This window comes from Oncorhynchus keta, unplaced genomic scaffold, assembly GCF_023373465.1.
Source record: "Oncorhynchus keta strain PuntledgeMale-10-30-2019 unplaced genomic scaffold, Oket_V2 Un_scaffold_3531_pilon_pilon, whole genome shotgun sequence".
Lineage (NCBI taxonomy): Eukaryota > Metazoa > Chordata > Actinopteri > Salmoniformes > Salmonidae > Oncorhynchus > Oncorhynchus keta.
Genome location: NW_026290920.1, coordinates 1,271,637 through 1,298,094, shown reverse-complemented (window position 1 = coordinate 1,298,094; position 26,458 = coordinate 1,271,637). Strand labels below are relative to the sequence as shown.

Genomic DNA, 26,458 nt, shown 5'->3' with positions numbered 1-26,458 from the left:
GTAAAGCTTGCACCACTACTGTTAGTGTAAAGCTTGCACCACTACTGTTAGTGTAAAGCACCACTACTGTTAGTGTAAAGCTTGCACCACTACTGTTAGTGTAAAGCTTGCACCACTACTGTTAGTGTAAAGCTTGCACCACTACTGTTAGTGTAAAGTTGCACCACTACTGTTAAGTAAAGCTTGCACCACTACTGTTAGTGTAAAGCTTGCACCACTACTGTTAGTGTAAAGCTTGCACCACTACTGTTAGTGTAAAGCTTGCACCACTACTGTTAGTGTAAAGCTTGCACCACTACTGTTAGTGTAAAGCTTGCACCACTACTGTTAGTGTAAAGCTTGCACCACTACTGTTAGTGTAAAGCTTGCACCACTACTGTTAGTGTAAAGCTTGCACCACTACTGTTAGTGTAAAGCTTGCACCACTACTGTTAGTGTAAAGCTTGCACCACTACTGTTAGTGTAAAGCTTGCACCACTACTGTTAGTGTAAAGCTTGCACCACTACTGTTAGTGTAAAGCTTGCACCACTACTGTTAGTGTAAAGCTTGCACCACTACTGTTAGTGTAAAGCTTGCACCACTACTGTTAGTGTAAAGCTTGCACCACTACTGTTAGTGTAAAGCTTGCACCACTACTGTTAGTGTGTAAAGCTTGCACCACTACTGTTAGTGTAAAGCTTGCACCACTACTGTTAGCACCACTACTGTTAGTGTAAAGCTTGCACCACTACTGTTAGTGTAAAGCTTGCACCACTACTGTTAGTGTAAAGCTTGCACCACTACTGTTAGTGTAAAGCTTGCACCACTACTGTTAGTGTAAAGCTTGCACCACTACTGTTAGTGTAAAGCTTGCACCACTACTGTTAGTGTAAAGCTTGCACCACTACTGTTAGTGTAAAGCTTGCACCACTACTGTTAGTGTAAAGCTTGCACCACTACTGTTAGTGTAAAGCTTGCACCACTACTGTTAGTGTAAAGCTTGCACCACTACTGTTAGTGTAAAGATTGCACCACTACTGTTAGTGTAAAGCTTGCACCACTACTGTTAGTGTAAAGCTTGCACCACTACTGTTAGTGTAAAGCTTGCACCACTACTGTTAGTGTAAAGATTGCACCACTACTGTTAGTGTAAAGCTTGCACCACTACTGTTAGTGTAAAGCTTGCACCACTACTGTTAGTGTAAAGCTTGCACCACTACTGTTAGTGTAAAGATTGCACCACTACTGTTAGTGTACCACTACTGTTAGTGTAAAGCTTGCACCACTACTGTTAGTGTAAAGCTTGCACCACTACTGTTAGTGTAAAGCTTGCACCACTGTTAGTGTAAAGCTTGCACCACTACTGTTAGTGTAAAGCTTGCACCACTACTGTTAGTGTAAAGCTTGCACCACTACTGTTAGTGTAAAGTTGCACCACTACTGTTAGTGTAAAGCACCACTACTGTTAGTGTAAAGCTTGCACCACTTGCACCACTACTGTTAGTGTAAAGCTTGCACCACTACTGTTAGTGTAAAGCTTGCACCACTACTGTTAGTGTAAAGCTTGCACCACTACTGTTAGTGTAAAGCTTGCACCACTACTGTTAGTGTAAAGCACCACTACTGTTAGTGTACCACCACTACTGTTAGTGTAAAGCTTGCACCACTACTGTTAGTGTAAAGCTTGCACCACTACTGTTAGTGTAAAGCTTGCACCACTACTGTTAGTGTAAAGCTTGCACCACTACTGTTAGTGTAAAGCTTGCACCACTACTGTTAGTGTAAAGCTTGCACCACTACTGTTAGTGTAAAGCTTGCACCACTACTGTTAGTGTAAAGCTTGCACCACTACTGTTAGTGTAAAGCTTGCACCACTACTGTTAGTGTAAAGCTTGCACCACTACTGTTAGTGTAAAGCTTGCACCACTACTGTTAGTGTAAAGCTTGCACCACTACTGTTAGTGTAAAGCTTGCACCACTACTGTTAGTGTAAAGCTTGCACCACTACTGTTAGTGTAAAGCTTGCACCACTACTGTTAGTGTAAAGCTTGCACCACTACTGTTAGTGTAAAGCTTGCACCACTACTGTTAGTGTAAAGCTTGCACCACTACTGTTAGTGTAAAGCTTGCACCACTACTGTTAGTGTAAAGCTTGCACCACTACTGTTAGTGTAAAGCTTGCACCACTACTGTTAGTGTAAAGCTTGCACCACTACTGTTAGTGTAAAGCACCACTACTGTTAGTGTAAAGCTTGCACCACTACTGTTAGTGTAAAGCTTGCACCACTACTGTTAGTGTAAAGCTTGCACCACTACTGTTAGTGTAAAGCTTGCACCACTACTGTTAGTGTAAAGCTTGCACCACTACTGTTAGTGTAAAGCTTGCACCACTACTGTTAGTGTAAAGCTTGCACCACTACTGTTAGTGTAAAGCTTGCACCACTACTGTTAGAGTAAAGCTTGCACCACTACTGTTAGTGTAAAGCTTGCACCACTACTGTTAGTGTAAAGCTTGCACCACTACTGTTAGTGTAAAGCTTGCACCACTACTGTTAGTGTAAAGCTTGCACCACTACTGTTAGTGTAAAGCTTGCACCACTACTGTTAGTGTAAAGCTTGCACCACTACTGTTAGTGTAAAGCTGCACCACTTAGTGTAACTGCTTGCACCACTACTGTTAGTGTAAAGCTTGCACCACTACTGTTAGTGTAAAGCTTGCACCACTACTGTTAGTGTAAAGCTTGCACCACTACTGTTAGTGTAAAGCTTGCACCACTACTGTTAGAGTAAAGCTTGCACCACTACTGTTAGTGTAAAGCTTGCACCACTACTGTTAGTGTAAAGCTTGCACCACTACTGTTAGTGTAAAGCACCACTACTGTTAGTGTAAAGCTTGCACCACTACTGTTAGTGTAAAGCTTGCACCACTACTGTTAGTGTAAAGCTTGCACCACTACTGTTAGTGTAAAGCTTGCACCACTACTGTTAGTGTAAAGCTTGCACCACTACTGTTAGTGTAAAGCTTGCACCACTACTGTTAGTGTAAAGCTTGCACCACTACTGTTAGTGTAAAGCTTGCACCACTACTTAGTTAAAGTGTAAACTGTTAGTTGCACCACTACTGTTAGTGTAAAGCTTGCACCACTACTGTTAGTGTAAAGCTTGCACCACTACTGTTAGTGTAAAGCTTGCACCACTACTGTTAGTGTAAAGCTTGCACCACTACTGTTAGTGTAAAGCTTGCACCACTACTGTTAGTGTAAAGCTTGCACCACTACTGTTAGTGTAAAGCTTGCACCACTACTGTTAGTGTAAAGCTTGCACCACTACTGTTAGTGTAAAGCTTGCACCACTACTGTTAGTGTAAAGCTTGCACCACTACTGTTAGTGTAAAGCTTGCACCACTACTGTTAGTGTAAAGCTTGCACCACTACTGTTAGTGTAAAGCTTGCACCACTACTGTAAAGATACCACTACTGTTAGTAAAGCTTGCACCACTACTGTTAGTGTAAAGCTTGCACCACTACTGTTAGTGTAAAGCTTGCACCACTACTGTTAGTGTAAAGCTTGCACCACTACTGTTAGTGTAAAGCTTGCACCACTACTGTTAGTGTAAAGCTTGCACCACTACTGTTAGTGTAAAGCTTGCACCACTACTGTTAGTGTAAAGCTTGCACCACTACTGTTAGTGTAAAGCACCACTACTGTTAGTGTAAAGCACCACTACTGTTAGTGTAAAGCTTGCACCACTACTGTTAGTGTAAAGCTTGCACCACTACTGTTAGAGTAAAGCTTGCACCACTACTGTTAGTGTAAAGCTTGCACCACTACTGTTAGTGTAAAGCTTGCACCACTACTGTTAGAGTAAAGCTTGCACCACTACTGTTAGTGTAAAGCTTGCACCACTACTGTTACAGTAAAGATTGTAGGATGGATAAGATCTAAAAGTCTGTATGTACTTCCAGTCAGTTTCAGGCAGCTGATTTGGGTCATTTTCATAAGGCACAAAGCAGGGAAAAACTAACTGAAACAGGGAGTGAGTACCCAGACTGGTCCAATAAGACATGCTCATTTTCGTTTTCTGTTTGAAAATGTTTTCCATTGTGTTCCCTAATGAACAATGCTGTTGTCTGTATTCCGTTGTAGAGGCTGATAGAGGAAGAGAACATGCTGGCTCCGTCCCTGCAGCAGTTCTCTCTGCGGGCTGAGATGCTGCCCTCCTACGTCCCCATCCGCGTGGCTGAGAAGATCCTCTTCGTGGGGGAGTCCGTCCAGATGTTTGAGAACCACAACCACAACCCGTCCAGAGCTGGTGAGAACCTGGTCCACACATGTACCTTTGTTATTAGCTGTAGCTACGTTTCACGTTGACTTGTTCATGATTTAGCTACAGTAGGGAAACAGTAGAGGGAGGAGAAAGGGGGCGTTTTCTGTCTTTTCACCCTCACTCAGGTAAGCACCATTAGTATTATTGCTGATTTTGGCATCTATTTGGTTTGCTTTGGTTGCTACGCTTCTCTAAAAACTTCAACAACAAAACAAATCACCAAACTATCTCGCCGAGCACTACTTCAACATCACTTGAAGAGATCCACGTTCAACTTGGAATGAAAGATTTTGGAAGATTTGATGCATCATGTTTTCCTCCCTCTGTGTGTGTTTGTGTCCAGGCTCTATACTGAAGCACCAGGAGGACATGTTTGCAACAGAGCTGCACCGTCTCAAACAGCAGCCCCTCTTCAGCCTAGTGGACTTTGAGAACCTCATAGACGGCATCCGCAGCACCGTGGCAGAGGTGGGCTTCGCACTTCAACGTATCTGAGGAAATGTCAGATATGTGTTTTGTAAAGTCTGCTGCAGCTTCCCACTATCAGCTGGACAAAAAGGTCCTGTTCTATTCAGTTGATATTAGGGCCATATTCATCTCAATAACTCCATACATTAGTCCTCGCTATGTGAATCCAATCAACAGTTGGTGAATGAATGTATCCTTCTATTTGCAGCACCTGTGGACATTAATGGTGGAGGAATCTGATCTCCTGGGGCAACTGAAGGTTTGTATCTAGCTGTGACAGTTTACAGTTGATTTCAGATTGTTAGTGGTCATGTTTGAGCTCGACTACATTGCTGTCAGACTGCTGAGAATCACTTATCTACAAATCCCCTTGCATCTCAAATAACTACTCCTTATGTGATCAAGATGAGTGATTCTGTGCCTCGCCTTGTTAAAGCTGACCCCTCAAACACGCCCGTTTCTCTTTCCCTGTAGATCATAAAGGACTTTTACCTGTTGGGCCGTGGCGAGCTGTACCAGGTGTTCATTGACCACGCTCAGCACATGCTCAAGACCCCACCCACGGCTGTCACTGAACACGGTATGTTTACAGATCCAGGATCAGTTCACTCTAACAGACATCTAAACTTGATAGCGCATTCTACCTCCTAAGGGCCTACTTCATCTTATGGAAAATTCCCCCTTTATTCAATCACAAACCATGGTCCTGTTGAAATACTTAAAAATGCAGTTTAAACTGGATCCTAACTTCCCTTTCTTGAAGTGATCACTGATCTAACACTGTGGCTAGGTCAAAGTAGGGGTTCCAGTAAATATCTTTCACCAACCCAGTCATTTCTGATTGTTGTTATACCAAGGAAGGAAGGAAGGAAGGAAGGAAGGAAGGAAGGAAGGAAGGAAGGAAGGAAGGAAGGAAGGAAGGAAGGAAGGAAGGAAGGAAGGAAGGAAGGATGCCGTACAGAAGAATATGAACAGGTTCATGTGTATTGCAGTCATTCTTTGGATGTAACAGTGGCTGTTTTCTCCACCCCTTCTTCCACAGACGTAAATGTGGCCTTTCAGCAGGCTGCCCACAAGGTGTTGTTGGACGATGACAACCTCCTGCCTCTCCTGCACCTCACCATCGACTACCAGGGGAAGGAGAGCAAAGGTTTGTTCCTCAGAGTGGCTTTTCATTGGAGCAGAAACCCTCTACTAGGAGTCTAGGAGATCTAACTGTATGTTTAACTAGAGCTGCTTAGAGTTCTCTTTTCACTCCCTACTAGACCTGGATCTCCCTGAGTATTTGTTTTTGAAATACTTATTTTTAGTGTATTTTATAATACATGCCAATACATTAAGTGTATTTCCAAATGCATTCCAATATTCAGCTAGTTGTATTTTCAAAGAAAAATTGACTTTGAAATGTCTTTTGAGAGTAATTGAAATACCCTAAATAGTATTTGAACACAGGTCTGCTCCCTACTACCCCATGGCCCTAACTTACTCTTCCATGTTTGCAGATCTGTAATATGGCAGAAGGTCCACCATGACACTTCTTATACCTTTTTATACCATTCAGATCTGTAAACATGGAAAGGTCAGGGCCAAGGGGAAGGGGTAAGGAACATATTGGGACCGGTGGCTGTGTGCTCCAGTATATTTTCTTGTAACCAGTTGCTGCCATCTGGTGGCTAACTGTAAGACAGTCTATGCATGCCTGTCTTGGTCATCTCTCCCTCATCTCTCCTGCTATAACCTGGGAACACCAGATGAGAGAAGGCAATCTGATGGATGTGTACTGGGAAGTCACCTGGTATCTTTTTAAAAGCAGACGAGAAAAGAAGGCTGTTGAACTTGGCACCCTAATCCACATAATAGTGCACTATTCTTCACAAAGTTCTGGTCAAAGTAGTGCACTTCATAAGGAATAGGGTGCTATTTGGGATGGTCCATTCTTCTATGTCTTCTACCCAGTGTGTGCCATCTTGTGAACAATGTGATGGAGTGGATCAGAGGATGTAGAGAGAGGAATGGAGTGTGTGTTATTTGGCTGAATAATAAAAAATAATAATAATAATAAATTAATTTTAAAAAATGTAGGATCGTTGGCCTTCTCTCCCAATTGCGCTCCGGTACTGTTCAACCACGACCCCAGGCAATGCTCTGTCCACCATTTTTTATTTCCTTCATCACCATTATTTTATTAAGGTCTGTTCTGTTGTATTTATTTAGCCTAACCCACCACTAATGCGCAGAGATGTTGATATGAGTCGACCAAGAAATCTGTCACAGACTGTATAATTGATGACAAGACAACCAATGGGGCCATGCAGCAGCACCAGAGACGTTTTGGTTTCTATATAGGCTATTATTAAAAAATAGTCTAAGTTTGTAACATTACTAAAGTTGTCTATCAAGTGTAAAATTTGAGTTCAACAGAACCAGTTACAACTGACGTATCTGATCATCAATCGATTAGAGAAAAAGCTACTTGTTTTTAACACAGTGGCCACAACCTATCACCTAGGTAGGTGCTTGTTTAGTAGCCTATGTTGAACCTTCTTATGACAGCCTACTTCAAAAACAAATGGTACATAGTCACAAAAGTATATGGGGTGTTTGTTAAATTCTTTTCAACCAAAAAATGAATGGGTTGAATTTGGAGCAGCAGTTTTATTTGTTTGTTCCTGTGAGCGTTTTAAAAATATTTTTTTAGCAGAGCAGGAGGAAGGATGTTGAGCGGCAGAGTGGTTAACTAAGACTGTTCCATGAGTGAGATTTCAAACCGCTCAACTCTCCTGACATACTCTGGTGTGGAGCCATCCTGTGGCTAACGGTATGATTATGTTCTCAGATGCCACAGGGACCAGGGAAGGGGCCACTCCCCCACAGGAGTCCTCCCCCAGGGAGGTGCCCCCTACGGGCTGGGCTGCTCTGGGCTTGGCCTACAAGGTCCAGTGGCCCCTGCACATCCTCTTCACCCCTGCCGTTCTGGAGAAGTGAGTATTGTACAGCAGGCAACGTCTGCCTCCCAAATGGTCCCTTATTCCCTATATAGTGCACCACTTTTGACCAGGGCCCAATGTGATCACCGCAGGACCCGTAACAGTGGAGAAGTTTAGCCTCGCGTGCTTCAATGCTCTTAGTAGTTGTGGAAATCGACACAATATTGCTTTTTCCTTTGTGCATTGCTGACTCTACCTTCAACATGAACTGATATCCATTAGCACATGTTTGTGCAAACAGAAAATTGACTATTTTAACATTACACTCCCAGTTTATTAGGTACACCACCCCGTTCACCAAAATGGATCTCCCTACAGACAGTGAGTCTGTGGCTTGCTATATAATGCAGGTAGACAGGCATTGAGGCATTCAGTTACTGTTCGATTGAACGTCAGAATGGGCAAATGGGATCCAGTATCTCACAAACGGCCGCCCTCCTGGGCTTTTCACGCATAACAGTGTCTAGGGATTACAGAGAATAGTGTGACAAACAAAAACCATCCAGTCAGCGTCAGTCCTGTGAGCAAAAACCACTCGTTGATGAGAGGTTGAAGGAGAATGGTAAGAATCATGCAATATAATAGTTGGGCCACAAACAGGCAAATAACGGCGCAGTACAACAGTGGTCTGCAGTACGGCTTTTCGCAACGCAGAACTCGCCAACCTTTGTCACAGATGGGCTATTGCAGCAGACGACCACACTGGGTTCCACTCCTAACAGGTACAAACAAGAAGAAGTGGCTCCAGTGGGCAGGTCATCACCAACACTGGACAATTGAGGAGTGGAAAAACATTGCCTGGACCGACGAATCCGTGTCCTGTTGCATCATGTTGATGGCAGGTGTAGGATAAGTCCATGGAACCCATCCTGCCTGGTGTCAATGGTACAGTCCGATGGATGCTGGTAGACCATAGCCAATCTGCAGTAACTGTGTGGTGCCATCATGTCAGCATGGAACAACACCCCTGTGGAACATTTCCGGCTTGTAGAATCCATTCCCCAAAGAATTCAGGCTCATAACTCATCTTGAAAAACGTAATGATTTATTATTTAAATATTGAAAGAGCTGGGGCTACGGAGAGAAACAAAACGGTGCTGTTTCAGGCCATGTGGTAAACAATAGTGCACTGTGGATGGAGGTGTGAGCATGCGGGTCTGGACAGAGGAGATGTAGTCGTTGATTGTGTGCATCTGTAAGTTGTTGTTTCTTAGGTCTGTATTCGGTTATTAACTAAAAAAGTGAATTTGGGCTGTTCTGGAGGCAAAGGGGTGTCTGACCCAGTACTAGATGGGTATACCTAATACACTGGCCAGTGAGTGTATATAACCACTGGAGGCAAAGGGGTATCTGACCCAGTACTAGATGGGTATACCTAATACACTGGCCAGTGAGTGTATATAACCACTGGAGGCAAAGGGGTGTCTGACCCAGTACTAGATGGGTATACCTAATACACTGGTCAGTGAGTGTATATAACCACTGGAGGCAAAGGGGTATCTGACCCAGTACTAGATGGGTATACCTAATACACTGGCCAGTGAGTGTATATAACCACTGGAGGCAAAGGGGTATCTGACCCAGTACTAGATGGGTATACCTAATACACTGGCCAGTGAGTGTATATAACCACTGGAGGCAAAGGGGTATCTGACCCAGTACTAGATGGGTATACCTAATACACTGGCCAGTGAGTGTATATAACCACTGGAGGCAAAGGGGTATCTGACCCAGTACTAGATGGGTTTACCTAATACACTGGTCAGTGAGTGTATATAACCACTGGAGGCAAAGGGGTATCTGACCCAGTACTAGATGGGTTTACCTAATACACTGGTCAGTGAGTGTATATAACCACTGGAGGCAAAGGGGTATCTGACCCAGTACTAGATGGGTATACCTAATACACTGGTCAGTGAGTGTATATAACCATTGTTTGTACCGTCAAGTTCTCTGTTCATATTTGGGGCGGCAGGGTAGCCTAGTGGTTAGAGCGTTGGACTAGTAACCGAAAGGTTTCAAGTTCAAATCCCTGAGCTGACAAGGTACAAGTCTGTTGTTCTGCCCCTGAACAGGCAGTCATCCCATTGTTCCCAGGCCGTCATTGAAAATAAGAATTTGTTCTTAACTGACTTGCCTAGTTAAATAAAGGTTAAAAAAAAATAATATATAACTTGTTTTTATTTTCCTTATGATCAGTTGTGTCCGATTCAGTTTAGACTTAGCTAGTCTTCCTGAAACTGACACTATCATCATAGCATATTCACTGACCGTGTCCTGTCTCCCAGGTATAATGTAATATCCACGACTCTGTCCTGTCCCCCAGGTAAAATGTCATATTCACGACCATGTCCTGTCTCCCAGGTATAATGTAATATCCCTGACTCTGTCCTGTCTCCCAGGTATAATGTAATATCCCTGACTCTGTCCTGTCCCCCAGGTATAATGTAATATCCCTGACTCTGTCCTGTCTCCCAGGTATAATGTAATATCCCTGACTCTGTCCTGTCTCCCAGGTATAATGTAATATCCCTGACTCTGTCCTGTCTCCCAGGTATAATGTAATATCCCTGACTCTGTCCTGTCTCCCAGGTATAATGTAATATCCACGACTCTGTCCTGTCTCCCAGGTATAATGTAATATCCCTGACTCTGTCCTGTCTCCCAGGTATAATGTAATATCCCTGACTCTGTCCTGTCTCCCAGGTATAATGTAATATCCCTGACTCTGTCCTGTCTCCCAGGTATAATGTAATATCCCTGACTCTGTCCTGTCTCCCAGGTATAATGTAATATCCCTGACTCTGTCCTGTCCCCCAGGTATAATGTAATATCCCTGACTCTGTCCTGTCTCCCAGGTATAATGTAATATCCCTGACTCTGTCCTGTCTCCCAGGTATAATGTAATATCCCTGACTCTGTCCTGTCTCCCAGGTATAATGTAATATCCACGACTCTGTCCTGTCCCCCAGGTATAATGTAATATCCCTGACTCTGTCCTGTCTCCCAGGTATAATGTAATATCCACGACTCTGTCCTGTCTCCCAGGTATAATGTAATATCCCTGACTCTGTCCTGTCTCCCAGGTATAATGTAATATCCCTGACTCTGTCCTGTCTCCCAGGTACAATGTAATATCCATGACTCTGTCCTGTCTCCCAGGTATAATGTAATATCCCTGACTCTGTCCTGTCTCCCAGGTATAATGTAATATCACTGACTCTGTCCTGTCTCCCAGGTATAATGTAATATCACTGACTCTGTCCTGTCTCCCAGGTATAATGTAATATCCCTGACTCTGTCCTGTCCCCCAGGTATAATGTAATATCCCTGACTCTGTCCTGTCTCCCAGGTATAATGTAATATCCCTGACTCTGTCCTGTCTCCCAGGTATAATGTAATATCCCTGACTCTGTCCTGTCTCCCAGGTATAATGTGATATTTCGTTACCTGCTGAGTGTGCGTCGGGTGCAGTCTGAGCTGCAGCACTGCTGGGCTCTACAGATGCAGAGGAAACACCTCAAATCCAACCAGACAGACGCTGTCAAGTGGAGGCTACGTAACCACATGGCTTTCCTGGTGGACAACCTGCAGTACTACCTACAGGTGATTATATCTCCAGGAAATGACACGTGTCATTTAGCAGACTCTGTCACAGTAGTGAGTGCATACGTTTTCAAACTTGTCCCCCGTGGGAATCGAACCCTTGCTTTCCAAGTGCCATACTCTACCAACTGAGCCACACGGAACCACAACCACGTGTCATCTGTACATCCAAAGACTAAGTACTGTACAGTGCATCTGGTCTGTTTTTAAGAATAGAGAGCAGTAGTAAAGACAAGACTGTATAGGTTTTTTACCTGTTCATATTCAGCTTTGGGAGGAAATTTGAGAGGCTCAATGCACCACACTCAGTTTACCACGGCCATATTAATGCAAACAAGCATTCCTTTCTTTGTTCTACAACTACAACGCACATTTGTTTTTGCTGCTCGGGCCCTCTTTCAAAACTGGTCCCATATCTGTATAGCCAGCTCAAAGGTGGTCATAGGAGTTGGCAAGACAACACATCTATTCCTATGACCAGGCTATGAATGACCTTGTTGTTGGTGACATATTTCTAACATTGCTGTGCTGCTCCTCCTCTCTCCTCTCTCCTCCCTCCTCTCTCAGGTGGACGTACTGGAGTCTCAGTTCTCTCAGCTGCTGCAGCAGATCAACTCCACCAGAGACTTTGAGAGCATCCGGCTGGCCCACGACCACTTCCTTAGCAACCTGCTAGCACAGTCCTTCATCCTGCTCAAGCCGGTTAGCGTCTCAATTTATTAGCATTTGACGTGAATACAATGTGGCAGTAATTTAAGGCCACTTCAACGACTTCTTTATTGCAGTCACGTTATGCAGATGATCAGATTGCCATGTCACTTTGATATGGTTCCTGACAAGGTAACCACTTACCTGACCCAATGGCACAACGCGACTGAAATCAAGACAACCTTGAACGTGTTATTGCGTGTTGAGTGCTAATCATGCATAACAACACTATCAATCTAGGATTCAGCCTTGAATGACCACTTAGCTATGGTTTCCCATTCATTTTTTAATTTTGTCCAATGTCTTCTCTCCTATCCCAGGTGTTCCATTGTCTGAATGAGATCCTGGAGCTGTGTCATAACTTCTGCTCATTGGTCAGCCAAAACGTGGCTCCGCTGGATGAGAGAGGAACAGCCCAACTGGACATCTTGGTCAAGGTAAGTCTGCTAGAACTGCTAACAATAACCTTTCACCCATTGTCACGTCTATATTACTATATTATAGTAATTGCTTGTAATCTTTGGTGCTAAATGGCCAATGCAAACAATGAAGTACTTCATCTGTAATTTCAGGGTTTCAGTCGTCAGTCATTCCTGCTCTTCAAGATCCTGTCAGGTGTCAGAAACCACCAGATCAACTCTGACCTGGCTCAGCTGCTGCTCAGGCTGGACTACAACAAGTACTACACCCAGTCAGGAGGCACCCTGGGCAGGTAGGGACCTGACATGACACTACACCCTGGGCAGGTAGGGACCTGACATGACACTACACCCTGGGCAGGTAGGGACCTGACATGACACTACACCCTGGGCAGGTAGGAACCTGACATGACACTACACCCTGGGCAGGTAGGGACCTGACATGACACTACACCCTGGGCAGATAGGGACCTGACATGACACTACACTACACCCTGGGCAGGGACCTGACATGACACTACACCCTGGGCAGGTAGGGACCTGACATGACACTACACCCTGGGCAGGTAGGGACCTGAAATGACACTACACCCTGGGCAGGTAGGGACCTGACATGACACTACACTATACCCTGGGCAGGTAGGGACATGACATGACACTACACCCTGGGCAGGTAGGGACATGACACTACACTACACCCTGGGCAGGTAGGGACATGACACTACACTACACCCTGTGTACGGCTGTATTGGGTCTGTGTTAGTACTTGCTGAAGACGGCAGTACTGGGTCTGTGTTAGTACTTGCTGAAGACGGCAGTATTGGGTCTGTGTTAGTACTTGCTGAAGACGGCAGTACTGGGTCTGTGTTAGTACTTGCTGAAGATGGCTGTATTGGGTCTGTGTTAGTACTTGCTGAAGACGGCTGTATTGGGTCTGTGTTAGTACTTGCTGAAGACGGCAGTACTGGGTCTGTGTTAGTACTTGTCGAAGACGGCTGTATTGGGTCTGTGTTAGTACTTGCTGAAGACGGCAGTACTGGGTCTGTGTTAGTACTTGCTGAAGACGGCAGTACTGGGTCTGTGTTAGTACTTGTCGAAGACTGCTGTATTAGTGCTTGTCGAAGACGGCTGTATTGGGTCTGTGTTAGTACTTGTCGAAGACGGCTGTATTAGTGCTTGTCTGCTGTATTGGGTCTGTGTTAGTACTTGCTGAAGACGGCAGTACGGGGTCTGTGTTAGTACTTGCTGAAGACGGCAGTACTGGGTCTGCGTTAGTACTTGCTGAAGGCGGCAGTACTGGGTCTGTGTTAGTACTTGTCGAAGACAGCTGTATTAGTGCTTGTCGAAGACGGCTGTATTGGGTCTGTGTTAGTGCTTGTCGAAGACTGTGTTAGTACTGTAAGACGGCTTTGGTCTGTGTTAGTACTTGCTGAAGACGGCAGTACTGGGTCTGTGTTAGTACTTGCTGAAGACGGCTGTATTGGGTCTGTGTTAGTACTTGCTGAAGACGGCTGTATTGGGTCTGTGTTAGTACTTGCTGAAGACGGCTGTATTGGGTCTGTGTTAGTACTTGCTGAAGACGGCAGTACTGGGTCTGTGTTAGTACTTGTCGAAGACGGCTGTATTGGGTCTGTGTTAGTACTTGCTGAAGGCGGCAGTACTGGGTCTGTGTTAGTACTTGTCGAAGACAGCTGTATTAGTGCTTGTCTAAGACGGCTGTATTGGGTCTGTGTTAGTACTTGCTGAAGACGGCTGTATTGGGTCTGTGTTAGTACTTGCTGAAGACGGCAGTACTGGGTCTGTGTTAGTACTTGCTGAAGACGGCAGTACTGGGTCTAGTTCTGGCTGAGGCTGGATGTAGATCAACTGAGTCTGTGCTTGTACTGACTGATGATCCAGCATCTCCACTACTGACAAACTAAACTGAAGCATAGCACCTGTAAATTATAGATGAATACTATTCATTTGATCCTCTGCATCAGGCCCATTCAAACTGGTATTTTTTCAAATAGAAAATACTATTTACACTATGGCTTGGATGAATACTTGGTTATTATTACTGAGAGATGTGCATCCATATTGCCCAGTATGCCCAGCTAATCAACTTTTAAATTCAATATATACATCAATAGTCAATGTCAATTTATTGCTTTCCATCTTGCATTAGTCCAGAGTTGTAACTAAACCTTGACTGAGAGACTAGATAATCATTGTCTTGTTTTAAAATTGTGTGCCTATGAGCAGTGCCATCACGCCCATATATTGTCTCGACTGGCTTTTAGAGGTTGCTGCTGGAAAGCGCGAGTTTCATTTCGTGCACATCTTTTCCGAGCTGCAGTTTATAAACACTCTTGCCCTTTGTATTTCACTCACATTTGTCAAGCACAAAGTCACAGAACACATTCCTGGAAGTGTCTGGCAAGCAACAGACAGACCAGGAGGTGCACTGCAAGCTAGTACATCAACTTAACGTTACTGTTATTTGCTGACATCAAACAAGTTTACCTGATTGCTGATCCCGCAATTCACTCTCATGGTGTTTTCTCCTTTCGTGACCAGAAGGATAGTTCCACTTCATCCTCTCATCGAAGTTGTAAACATTGACACCTGCTTTGATGAGGGGAGGCAGGGCCCATGCATAATTTGCGGGGCCCTACGCGACTTGCGGAGTGAGCATATAGGGCTGCTCGGCTCTGGTGGGGAAAATGCAAAACTGACCCAAGATCAGCGTCTAGGGGGAACTTAACCCTACACACCTCTCAACACTGATACCTGTATTTTGCCTTCATTTGCAGTTTCTGATTGGGAGAGAAAGTGGAGGATGATTTCCAGATGAGGTCTTCAGTAACAAGCGTTCCAGACCATTTATCTTCAAGTCGGATGGAAGGATATGAAAATCAGTATGTTGTTGCATAACCCCATTGTGTCCTGAAACCTCTTCGTTTCAATGATTATTCTGTATGGTTCCTCTAGCCTGGTCCCAGATCTGTTTGCTCTGTGTGAGTTGGCTATACAGCACAAACCGATTTGAGAACAGGCTGTTTCAATCAGATACAAGCTCTGTTACTTACCCTATTGTATAAATTGTAAATACTGTATCATTAATGTGTGTGCCTTTTCATGAAGAAACAGACAAATAAACCATTAAAATGAAAGTCAGTTTATTATTCCATAAAAACAGACAGGTTAAAACTATATACAGTAGCATGCAATAGAACTGACAATACATTTAACGTGGTTGACGGTGTGTATGTAGGTACAAGTTGCTCCTAAACACTGACACAGGGTCAGATATCACCCCTCATAATGGTTATGATTGCGAGTTGGGAAACTGATCCCAGATCTGAGGATAAGAGCATCTTCTACCTACAATAAACCTTTGTGTGCGAAGGGAGGCTTGGATTAGGATGAGGGTGGGGATGTGTAGTCATGATGATATTGGGGGTTGCTATGGTAACCCAGGCGCTCCCCACAGATCAGACTGTGGATTAGCCACTCGGGCGACACCATGGGTACTTCTTGTGATGTCACACTCTTCAGAACCAATGGCGGACAGGTGCGGTCTGTGACCACCACATCAAACTTGCCCACAGGAATGTCTGTTGACGCAAACATAAGACACGTTATGAAAGCAGACATCCAGAACATGCATTTGTCTCTACTCAAGGCTCATGGTCATCTTTTTGGCTTTTACTCTAGAATGTTACCTAGTGATCATCTTGAACTACTTGTTGCGTAGGGATCAAGATTAGAAACATTAGCTTGACAATAATGTAACACAGGAGAACAAAGTGGAAAAGGTGGATTGAACCCGTGACCTTCAGGGCTAAGTGTTACCATATAGACACACCAACATGTTTGTTTTGATAGTTAATTTTCAAGCAGTGCTGGGACAGGAGAGCATGTATTGTACTGTATGTACCAGAGCTGTCCTTTTCTGCTTGATGCTGTCTCACAGAGGAAGCTCCACTCATCATCAGCAGCTCAGACCACAGCTCCGCCGGCTCCTCAAATACTAACAGGACCCGCAGGGCCTTAAACGGGCTGCAGCGCGGATGCCTGATCAAAATAAACAAAAGCACTCAATGCATTCCCCTCAGCACCAGGACCATATTCATTCTTGAAGTGTTTTGTTCACTTTGAATACATGACTCTATAGCCACCGTGGTTATTTGTTTTGACCTGCTGGTCATCTAGGAACAGTTGAACACATCTGGCACAAGTACTCTTAAAATCTCCACCTGGTACATCCAGAGGACTGGCCACCCCTCAGAGCCTGTTCCTGCCTTTCCAGGGAGTTTTTCCTAGCCACTGTGCTTATGCATTGCTTGCTCCAAGGGGATTTAGGCTGGGTATCTGTAAAGCACTGTGACAACTGCTATTGTTAAAAGGGGTTTATAAAATGTGTTTGATTGATAGACTGTGGATGCCATTATAATAGTAGACTACCAGTGTTTACATTTGTATCACTTGAGAGGGCCGACTTAAAGTGCCTGCATTATTCCTATATGATAGGGACAGGTGTAGTCTGACAATTTTTGGACATAAACAACTACAATCCCCACCATTCCACTATGCGCTCGTCAGGGCCCACTCCGGCGGGCAGCAGGTAGTTCCTGTAGTTGAGCAGCTTGCCCTCCTTGCAACAGTCCCTCACCCAGATGTGAGACACACACGGCACGCCACTGGCCACACACAGCAGGTACTTCCTGGTTCGGCTATGCTGGTCGGTGATCAGCAGGCTCTGATAGGCCGCCTTGCACTGCGGCAGGAGGGAATCACAAGAGAGGACACTTCATGATGGGCAATATTAGAAATTGAATATGTAGAAGGAAAGCTAAACATTGCATTCTTTTAGTGGAGCAATTGAGGGAAGAATGCTGAAATGGAACTTGAACCAGGGACCCTTTGTTTACAGAGCAAGTGCACTACCTCCTGTGACATATACAGTTGAAGTCAGAAGTTTACATACACCTTAGCCAAATACATTTAACTCAGTTTTTCACAATTCCTGACATTTAATCCTAGTAAAAATTCCCTGTTTTAGGTCAGTTAGGATCACCACTTCATTTTAAGAATGTGAAATGTCAGAATAATAGTAGAGTGATTTATTTCAGCTTTTATTTTATCACTTTCCCAGGAGGTCAGAAGTTTACATACACTCAATTAGTATTTGGTAGCATTGCCTTTAAATTGTTTAACTTGGGTCAAACGTTTCAGGTAGCCTTCCACAAGCTTCCCACAATAAGTTGGGGGAATTTTGGCCCATTCCTCCTGACAGAGCTGGTGTAACTGAGTCAGGTTTGTTGGCCTCCTTGCTCCCACGTGCTTTTTCAGTTCTGCCCACAAATTTTCTATGGGATTGAGGTCAGGGCTTTGTGATGGCCACTCCAATACCTTGACTTTGTTGTCCTTAAGCCATTTTGTCACAACTTTGGAAGTATGGACAATGACCCCAAGCTTTAACTTCCAGACTGATGTCTTGAGATGTTGCTTCAATATATCCACATAATTTTCCTTCCTCATGATGCCATCTATTTTGTGAAGTGCATCAGTCCCTCCTGCAGCAAAGCACCCCCAACATGATGCTGCCACCCTCGCGCTTCACGGTTGGGATGGTGTTATTTGGCTTGCAAGCCTCCCCCTTTTTCCTCCGAACATAATGATGGTCATTATGGCCAAACAGTTCTATTTTTGTTTCATCAGACCAGAGGACATTTCTTCAAAAAGTATGATCTTTGTCCCCATATGCAGTTGCAAACCGTAGTCTGTCTTTTTTATGGCAGTTTTGGAGCAGTGGCTTCTTCCTTGCTGAGCGGCTTTTCAGGTCCTGTCAATATAGGACTCGTTTTATTGTGGATATACTTTTGTACCTGTTTCCTCCAGCATCTTCACAAGGTCCTTTGCTGTTGTTCTGGGATTGATTTGCACTTTTCATCTCTAGAAGACAGAACACGTCTCCTTCTTGAGCAGTATGACTGCTGCGTTGTCCCATGGTGTTTGTTCAGATGAAAGTGGTACCTTCAGGCGTTTGGAAATTGCTCCCAAGGATGAACCAGATTTGTGGAGGTCTACAATTTTTCTTCAAATCAAATCAAATTTTATTTGTCACATACACATGGTTAGCAGATGTTAATGCGAGTGTAGCGAAATGCTTGTGCTTCTAGTTCCGACAATGCAGTGATAACCAACAAGTAATCTAACTAACAATTCCAAAACTACTGTCTTATACACAGTGTAAGGGGATAAGGAATATGTACATAAGGATATATGAATGAGTGATGGTACAGAGCAGCATACAGTAGATGGTATCGAGTACAGTATATACATATGAGATGAGTATGTAGACAAAGTAAACAAAGTGGCATAGTTAAAGTGGCTAGTGATACATGTATTACATAAGGATGCAGTCGATGATATAGAGTACAGTATATACGTATGCATATGAGATGAATAATGTAGGGTAAGTAACATTATATAAGGTAGCATTGTTTAAAGTGGCTAGTGATATATTTACATAATTTCCCATCAATTCCCATTATTAAAGTGGCTGGAGTTGGGTCAGTGTCAATGACAGTGTGTTGGCAGCAGCCACTCAATGTTAGTGGTGGCTGTTTAACAGTCTGATGGTCTTGAGATAGAAGCTGTTTTTCAGTCTCTCGGTCCCAGCTTTGATGCACCTGTACTGACCTCGCCTTCTGGATGATAGCGGGGTGAACAGGCAGTGGCTCGGGTGGTTGATGTCCTTGATGATCTTTATGGCCTTCCTGTAACATCGGGTGGTGTAGGTGTCCTGGAGGGCAGATAGTTTGCCCCCGGTGATGCGTTGTGTAGACCTCACTACCCTCTGGAGAGCCTTACGGTTGAGGGCGGAGCAGTTGCCGTACCAGGCGGTGATACAGCCCGCCAGGATGCTCTCGATTGTGCACCTGTAGAAGTTTGTGAGTGCTTTTGGTGACAAGCCAAATTTCTTCAGCCTCCTGAGGTTGAAGAGGCGCTGCTGCGCCTTCTTCACGACGCTGTCAGTGTGAGTGGACCAATTCAGTTTGTCTGTGATGTGTATGCCGAGGAACTTAAAACTTGCTACCCTCTCCACTACTGTTCCATCGATGTGGATAGGGGGGTGTTCCCTCTGCTGTTTCCTGAAGTCCACAATCATCTCCTTAGTTTTGTTGACGTTGAGTGTGAGGTTATTTTCCTGACACCACACTCCGAGGGCCCTCACCTCCTCCCTGTAGGCCGTCTCGTCGTTGTTGGTAATCAAGCCTACCACTGTTGTGTCGTCCGCAAACTTGATGATTGAGTCGGAGGCGTGCGTGGCCACGCAGTCGTGGGTGAACAGGGAGTACAGGAGAGGGCTCAGAACGCACCCTTGTGGGGCCCCCGTGTTGAGGATCAGCGGGGAGGAGATGTTGTTGCCTACCCTCACCACCTGGGGGCGGCCCGTCAGGAAGTCCAGTACCCAGTTGCACAGGGCGGGGTCGAGACCCAGGGTCTCGAGCTTGATGACGAGCTTGGAGGGTACTATGGTGTTGAATGCCGAGCTGTAGTCGATGAACAGCATTCTCACATAGGTATTCCTCTTGTCCAGGTGGGTTAGGGCAGTGTGCAGTGTGGTTGAGATTGCATCGTCTGTGGACCTATTTGGGCGGTAAGCAAATTGGAGTGGGTCTAGGGTGTCAGGTAGGGTGGAGGTGATATGGTCCTTGACTAGTCTCTCAAAGCACTTCATGATGACGGAAGTGAGTGCTACGGGCGGTAGTCGTTTAGCTCAGTTACCTTAGCTTTCTTGGGAACAATGGTGGCCCTCTTGAAGCATGTGGGAACAGCAGACTGGTATAGGGATTGATTGAATATGTCCGTAAACACACCGGCCAGCTGGTCTGCGCATGCTCTGAGGGCGCGGCTGGGGATGCCGTCTGGGCCTGCAGCCTTGCGAGGGTTAACACGTTTAAATGTCTTACTCACCTCGGCTGCAGTGAAGGAGAGACCGCATGTTTTCGTTGCAGGCCGTGTCAGTGGCACTGTATTGTCCTCAAAGCGGGCAAAAAGTTATTTAGTCTGCCTGGGAGCAAGACATCCTGGTCCGTGACTGGGCTGGGTTTCTTCTTGTAGTCCGTGATTGACTGTAGAACCTGCCACATGCCTCTTGTGTCTGAGCCGTTGAATTGAGATTCTACTTTGTCTCTGTACTGACGCTTAGCTTGTTTAATAGCCTTGCGGGGGGAATAGCTACACTGTTTGTATTCGGTCATGTTACCAGACACCTTGCCCTGATTAAAAGCAGTGGTTCGCGCTTTCAGTTTCACGTGAATGCTGCCATCAATCCACGGTTTCTGGTTAGGGAGTGTTTTTATCGTTGCTATGGGAACGACATCTTCGACGCACGTTCTAATGAACTCGCACACCGAATCAGCGTATTCGTCAATATTTTTATCTGACGCAATACGAAACAGTCTTGGAGTGTGGAGTCAGCTTGGTCGGACCAGCGTTGGGCAGACCTCAGCGTGGGAGCCTCTTGTTTAAGTTTCTGTCTGTCGGCAGGGATCAACAAAATGGAGTCGTGGTCAGCTTTTCCGAAAGGGGGGCGGGGCAGGGCCTTATATGCGTCGCGGAAGTTCTTCTGAGGTCTTGGGTGATTTCTTTTGATTTTCCCATGATGTCAAGCAAAGAGGTACTGAGTTTAAAGGTAGGCCTTGAAATACATCCACAGGTACACCTCCAATTGACTCAAATTATGTCAATTAGCCTATCAGAAGCTTCTAAAGCCATGACATAATTTTCTGGAATTTTCCAAGCTGTTTAAATCCACAGTAAACTTAGTGTAGGTAAACTTCTGACCCACTGAAATTGTGATACAGTGAATTATAAGTGAAATAATCTGTCTGTAAACAATTGTTGGAAACATTACTTGTGTCATGCACAAAGTAGATGTCCTAACCGACTTGCCAAAACTATAGTTTGTTCACAAGAAATTTGTGGAGTGGTTGAAAAACAAGTTTGACTCCAACCTAAGTGTAGGCTTCATCATAAACTTCCAACTTCAACTGTAGGTGCAGAGGATGTAGTGTGCCTACATGCAGTAATGCCTCCCTACTGTCGCTTCCCTCTCCATATTCCATGAGAACTGACATTGCTGTAGAAGTGTGCTCATATGGGTGTTCCATGTCACCTGTTCCTCATTGAAGTCGTTGAGGATGAAGCCTGCTCCGGCCTCCAGCTGGGTCTCAGTGTAACGTTTGTGATAGGGGGCCGTCTGCACATACTCTATTGGAGGGAAAGGACAACATAAAACATGTTAACATACACAGAGAGATCTTTAGCTGTCATTTAGATAAACAAAAAAGGATGTCGGTGTGTCTTAAATTAATTAAATACATTTCATTGAAGCTGCACAGACCACTGTGGAAGACCTTTGCCTAAAACTAACAAGATTCCTGGGCAGAATTTTTACTTGATCCACACACTCAGTAATTATTTTCTTGCAAGTTTCCCAGTGACATCCATTATTAACACCAAAGTCTCAAAGTTAGGATTCCGCCGATTTATGAATATCTGTCAAACTTTAATATTGGAATGAACATCAAATTAGAGACCCCATAATAATTCAAATATACAGTGCATTGCGAAAGTATTCGGCCCCCTTGAACTTTGCGACCTTTTGCCACATTTCAGGCTTCAAACATAAAGATATAAAACTGTATTTTTTTGTGAAGAATCAACAACAAGTGGGACACAATCATGAAGTGGAACGACATTTATTGGATATTTCAAACTTTTTTAACAAATCAAAAACGGAAAAATTGGCCGTGCAAAATTATTCAGCCCCCTTAAGTTAATACTTTGTAGCGCCACCTTTTTCTGCGATTACAGCTGTAAGTCGCTTGGGGTATGTCTCTATCAGTTTTGCACATCGAGAGACTGAAATTTTTTCCCATTCCTCCTTGCAAAACAGCTCGAGCTCAGTGAGGTTGGATGGAGAGCATTTGTGAACAGCAGTTTTCAGTTCTTTCCACAGATTCTCGATTGGATTCAGGTCTGGACTTTGACTTGGCCGTTCTAACACCTGGATATGTTTATTTTTGAACCATTCCATTGTAGATTTTGCTTTATGTTTTGGATCATTGTCTTGTTGGAAGACAAATCTCCGTCCCAGTCTCAGGCCTTTTGCAGACTCCATCAGGTTCTTCCAGAATGGTCCTGTATTTGGCTCCATCCATCTTCCCATCAATTTTAACCATCTTCCCTGTCCCTGCTGAAGAAAAGCAGGCCCAAACCATGATGCTGCCACCACCATGTTTGACAGTGGGGATGGTGTGTTCAGGGTGATGAGCTGTGTTGCTTTTACACCAAACATAACGTTTTGCATTGTTACCAAAAAGTTCAATTTTGGTTTCATCTGACCAGAGCACCTTCTTCCACATGTTTGGTGTGTCTCCCAGGTGGCTTGTGGCAAACTTTAAACAACACTTTTTATGGATATCTTTAAGAAATGGCTTTCTTCTTGCCACTCTTCCATAAAGGCCAGATTTGTGCAATATAAGACTGATTGTTGTCCTATGGACAGAGTCTCCCACCTCAGCTGTAGATCTCTGCAGTTCATCCAGAGTGATCATGGGCCTCTTGGCTGCATCTCTGATCAGTCTTCTCCTTGTATGAGCTGAAAGTTTAGAGGGACGGCCAGGTCCTGGTAGATTTGCAGTGGTCTGATACTCCTTCCATTTCAATCTTATCGCTTGCACAGTGCTCCTTGGGATGTTTAAAGCTTGGGAAATCTTTTTGCATCCAAATCCGGCTTTAAACTTCTTCACAACAGTATCTCGGACCTGCCTGGTGTGTTCCTTGTTCTTCATGATGCTCTCTGCGCTTTTAACGGACCTCTGAGACTATCACAGTGCAGGTGCATTTATACGGAGACTTGATTACACACAGGTGGATTGTATTTATCATCATTAGTCATTTAGGTCAACATTGGATCATTCAGAGATCCTCACTGAACTTCTGGAGAGAGTTTGCTGCACTGAAAGTAAAGGGGCTGAATAATTTTGCACGCCCAATTTTTAAGTTTTTGATTTGTTAAAAAGGTTTGAAATATCCAATAAATGTTGTTCCACTTCATGATTGTGTCCCACTTGTTGTTGATTCTTCACAAAAAAATACAGTTTTATATCTTTATGTTTGAAGCCTAAAATGTGGCATAAGGTCGCAAAGTTCAAGGGGGCCGAATACTTTCGCAAGGCACTGTAAATGTGGGGCTCCCCCAAAAGGTCAAAGATTTCAATGTTGTGCACCCCCAAAAGACAAAGTATAATTTGAACACTGGAATGAACTATCCCTTTAAGGGGTGTTCCACTGTCTGGGAATACACAAGGGTCCCATCCAGAAACGACCCCTGGACCCTATGCTTTATGCATGTGGAGATCTGACTGGATTTGAGAGGTGTTTGCAATTTGATAGTACTATAGCTCCACCCTGTCCTCTGATAGGCCAGATGGAGTTTCACCATATTGCTTATACCAATCAAATCCTCTCCCATCTCCACAAGGGGGTAGGTTTTAGGGGTAGATTTGGGATTGGGCCATAGCCTTCTCACCCTCCTCGCCATCGCTGATTGTCTGGTTGGTCTGGCGGTCGCTCTCTGATGATGCGGTCAGCATGAAGGCAAAGCCCAGGAAGAGAGATGCACTCTGGGGCAGCGGGCCGTGAGTCTCCGCCAGGTCACTATGGTCCCAGGGCAGGTCGGTGCCACTGCCTGAGGTGTTACACACACCAACCCGCTGACCTGTGGAGAGAAATGAATGGATGGACACATACAGACGCCCAATCAGAGACACATACACAGAGAGAGAGAAATAGAGAGACGGCAGAAATTAGAAACCATCAATGAAACAGCTGCAATTGTGTATTTCAAGAGAGAAAAGGTCTATGAAGAAAAATAGCTTTATAACAGACTGAGGAAGAACACAAACACCACCAGTGCAGTAAAACATGATCTTCAGCCCTTCAAACACAACCGGTGCAGTAAAACATGAGCTTCAGCCCTTCAAACACCACCAGTGCAGTAAAACATGATCTTCAGCCCTTCAAACACAACCAGTGCAGTAAAACATGAGCTTCAGCCCTTCAAACACCACCAGTGCAGTAAAACATGAGCTTCAGCCCTTCAAACACCACCAGTGCAGTAAAACATGAGCTTCAGCCCTTCAAACACCACCAGTGCAGTAAAACATGAGCTTCAGCCCTTCAAACACAACCGGTGCAGTAAAACATGAGCTTCAGCTCTTCAAACAACTAAAGGAAAACAGGTTTGACTTGACACTTCTCTCAATGTCATGAAACATTGTCTGCCGTCACTCAAAACAAGTTTTTGGGATCCGTGCGCGGTTCAAAGGAGTGAAAGGTTTATGGAAAGACACCCCTCTAAGCAAATATTCAGTGGATAATATAAAAACACACCTTTACCTGTTTCCTTTACACATGTGGACCAACACCAAGTCTATTAGTAGTTATTCACATACCAACTCAGCCTAAGGTCCTCGGTCGCTCCGTTGGTAAAGCATGGCACTTGCAACGCCAGGATAGTGGTTTCAATTCCCAGGACCACCCATTTTAAAGAAAACATATTTTTATTTGACCTTTAACTAGGAAAGTCAGTTAAGAACAAATTCTTATTTTCAATGACAGCCTAGGAACAGTGGGTTAACTGCCTTGTTCTTGGGCAGAACGACAGCTCAGGGATTCGATCTTGCAACCTTTCGGTTACTAGTCCAACACTACCACCAGGCTACCTGCCACCTCGTACATAAAATGTATGCAGTATGCACGCATGACTAAGTGGCTTTGGATAAAAGCATCTACTAAATGGCATATATTATTATAAGGAGAGGGTGGTGGTTGCAGTGCACTGTGGTAGTCAAAAATGTCTGTGGGTCTGAATACAAACTCAAAGGCTTTATGACTGGTTATATACTGTAATCTCTATAGAGATCTAGCAATACTAAGAATACTCTTTACAGAAAATCATTTCAAATATCCAAATCTTTATTTTTTAAAATTGTGTTTAAAAAAACATTACATTTTCAATGCGTGCCCTGCTCTTATAGTTCATAATTACATTCATAAAAACTACCAATACTGACTAAAACCAATTGTATTAATAAATAGTTAAAATGTACATTGCAGCAGTCTAAAAATTCTGCACCCCACAGAAACCAATTATGTTAATAAATATAGAAATACATTTCTAGAATGTATAAAATGCCTCCACCTATCCAAACCATTACCAAGGGCTCTCAGTCCACTGTTCTGGGGTCAGGTCTGTATGGTTTGCTCAGTGATCTATGCTCCGAGGTTGAGGTTAGGGCTGTGGCTTAGTGTTACTGAGGTTGAGGTTAGGGCTGTGGCTTAGTGTTAAATAGACTGGGGTTGGAGGTGGGCATTTTAGGTTTTGGGTTGACATTTAAGTTGAACCTAAATGTTAGAGGTTACAGTTGAGAGTTTAGGCTTGGACACAGAGGTTAGGTGTAGGGTCAGGGTTAAGGTATGGTGTCAAGTTTAGGGTGACTTGGTCTCCGTACCGGCTCTGGCTCCCCCTCTGCGGCCTCGCTTAGCCGGGGTCCCGTCCCTGTCCTCAGAGCTGATCAGCTTCCTCTTCCCAGAGGGGCCAGGGGTGAGGGGGCTGGCCCCCCCTGTGATCCCCCTGCGTCTCCTCTTCCCCTCCACCAGGTTATCTGTGGAAGACAGCGCCATAGAATGTACTCATTATATCTCTACTTCAATCTGTGGGGGAGGGCCCAGCAATGTCACACGTCATCACACTTGACACGGAAATGACACTAACATTTAACCCCACTTCTGTTTGATGAAACACTCAGCAGATTCTTCCTGTATGAAGGAATCACTGTTTTCACAGAGACTTGGGAGTCTTTATCAAGCTATGTGAAACGTAGAGATGAATCAATTT

The 26,458-nt window shown here is 44.4% G+C and overlaps 2 protein-coding genes and 1 long non-coding RNA gene across 14 annotated transcripts in view; 2 read left to right on the top strand and 1 right to left on the bottom strand.

Moving 5' to 3' along the window:
• tubgcp4 (tubulin, gamma complex associated protein 4) overlaps positions 1–12,792 on the top strand; it is a 33,074-nt gene extending 20,282 nt beyond the window's left edge. The window contains exons 8-17 of the mRNA XM_052515957.1: positions 4,127–4,292; positions 4,651–4,775; positions 4,984–5,034; positions 5,250–5,355; positions 5,818–5,925; positions 7,612–7,756; positions 11,191–11,368; positions 11,936–12,070; positions 12,397–12,513; positions 12,649–12,792. Of these exons, the coding sequence (XP_052371917.1) occupies positions 4,127–4,292; positions 4,651–4,775; positions 4,984–5,034; positions 5,250–5,355; positions 5,818–5,925; positions 7,612–7,756; positions 11,191–11,368; positions 11,936–12,070; positions 12,397–12,513; positions 12,649–12,792 (1,275 nt within the window). The remainder of the gene's footprint in view (positions 1–4,126; positions 4,293–4,650; positions 4,776–4,983; positions 5,035–5,249; positions 5,356–5,817; positions 5,926–7,611; positions 7,757–11,190; positions 11,369–11,935; positions 12,071–12,396; positions 12,514–12,648) is intronic.
• Positions 10,481–11,174, top strand: LOC127928707 (uncharacterized). Of its 2 annotated transcripts, none has more exons than XR_008131948.1 (3): positions 10,481–10,734; positions 10,773–10,848; positions 10,963–11,174. It is a non-coding gene; the product is annotated as an uncharacterized LOC127928707 (long non-coding RNA). The 2 variants fall into 2 exon arrangements; XR_008131947.1 differs by having other exon boundaries at positions 10,773–10,886; positions 11,039–11,174.
• Positions 12,793–15,639: 2,847 nt separating the features above from the next.
• The window catches only part of LOC118375567 (TP53-binding protein 1), a 44,049-nt gene continuing 33,230 nt past the window's right edge, over positions 15,640–26,458 (bottom strand). For 10 of the 11 annotated variants that reach the window (XM_052515944.1, XM_052515947.1, XM_052515940.1 and 7 more), the window contains 6 exons: positions 26,073–26,225; positions 24,089–24,277; positions 21,668–21,762; positions 17,061–17,257; positions 16,418–16,554; positions 15,640–16,094 (listed from right to left, as the gene is read on the bottom strand). In XM_052515944.1, the coding sequence (XP_052371904.1) occupies positions 15,898–16,094; positions 16,418–16,554; positions 17,061–17,257; positions 21,668–21,762; positions 24,089–24,277; positions 26,073–26,225 (968 nt within the window). In that variant the 3' untranslated portion in view covers positions 15,640–15,897. Of the gene's footprint in view, positions 16,095–16,417; positions 16,555–16,736; positions 16,862–17,060; positions 17,258–21,667; positions 21,763–24,088; positions 24,278–26,072; positions 26,226–26,458 lie in introns of those variants that run through there. The other variant, XR_008131922.1, reaches the window with a different exon arrangement.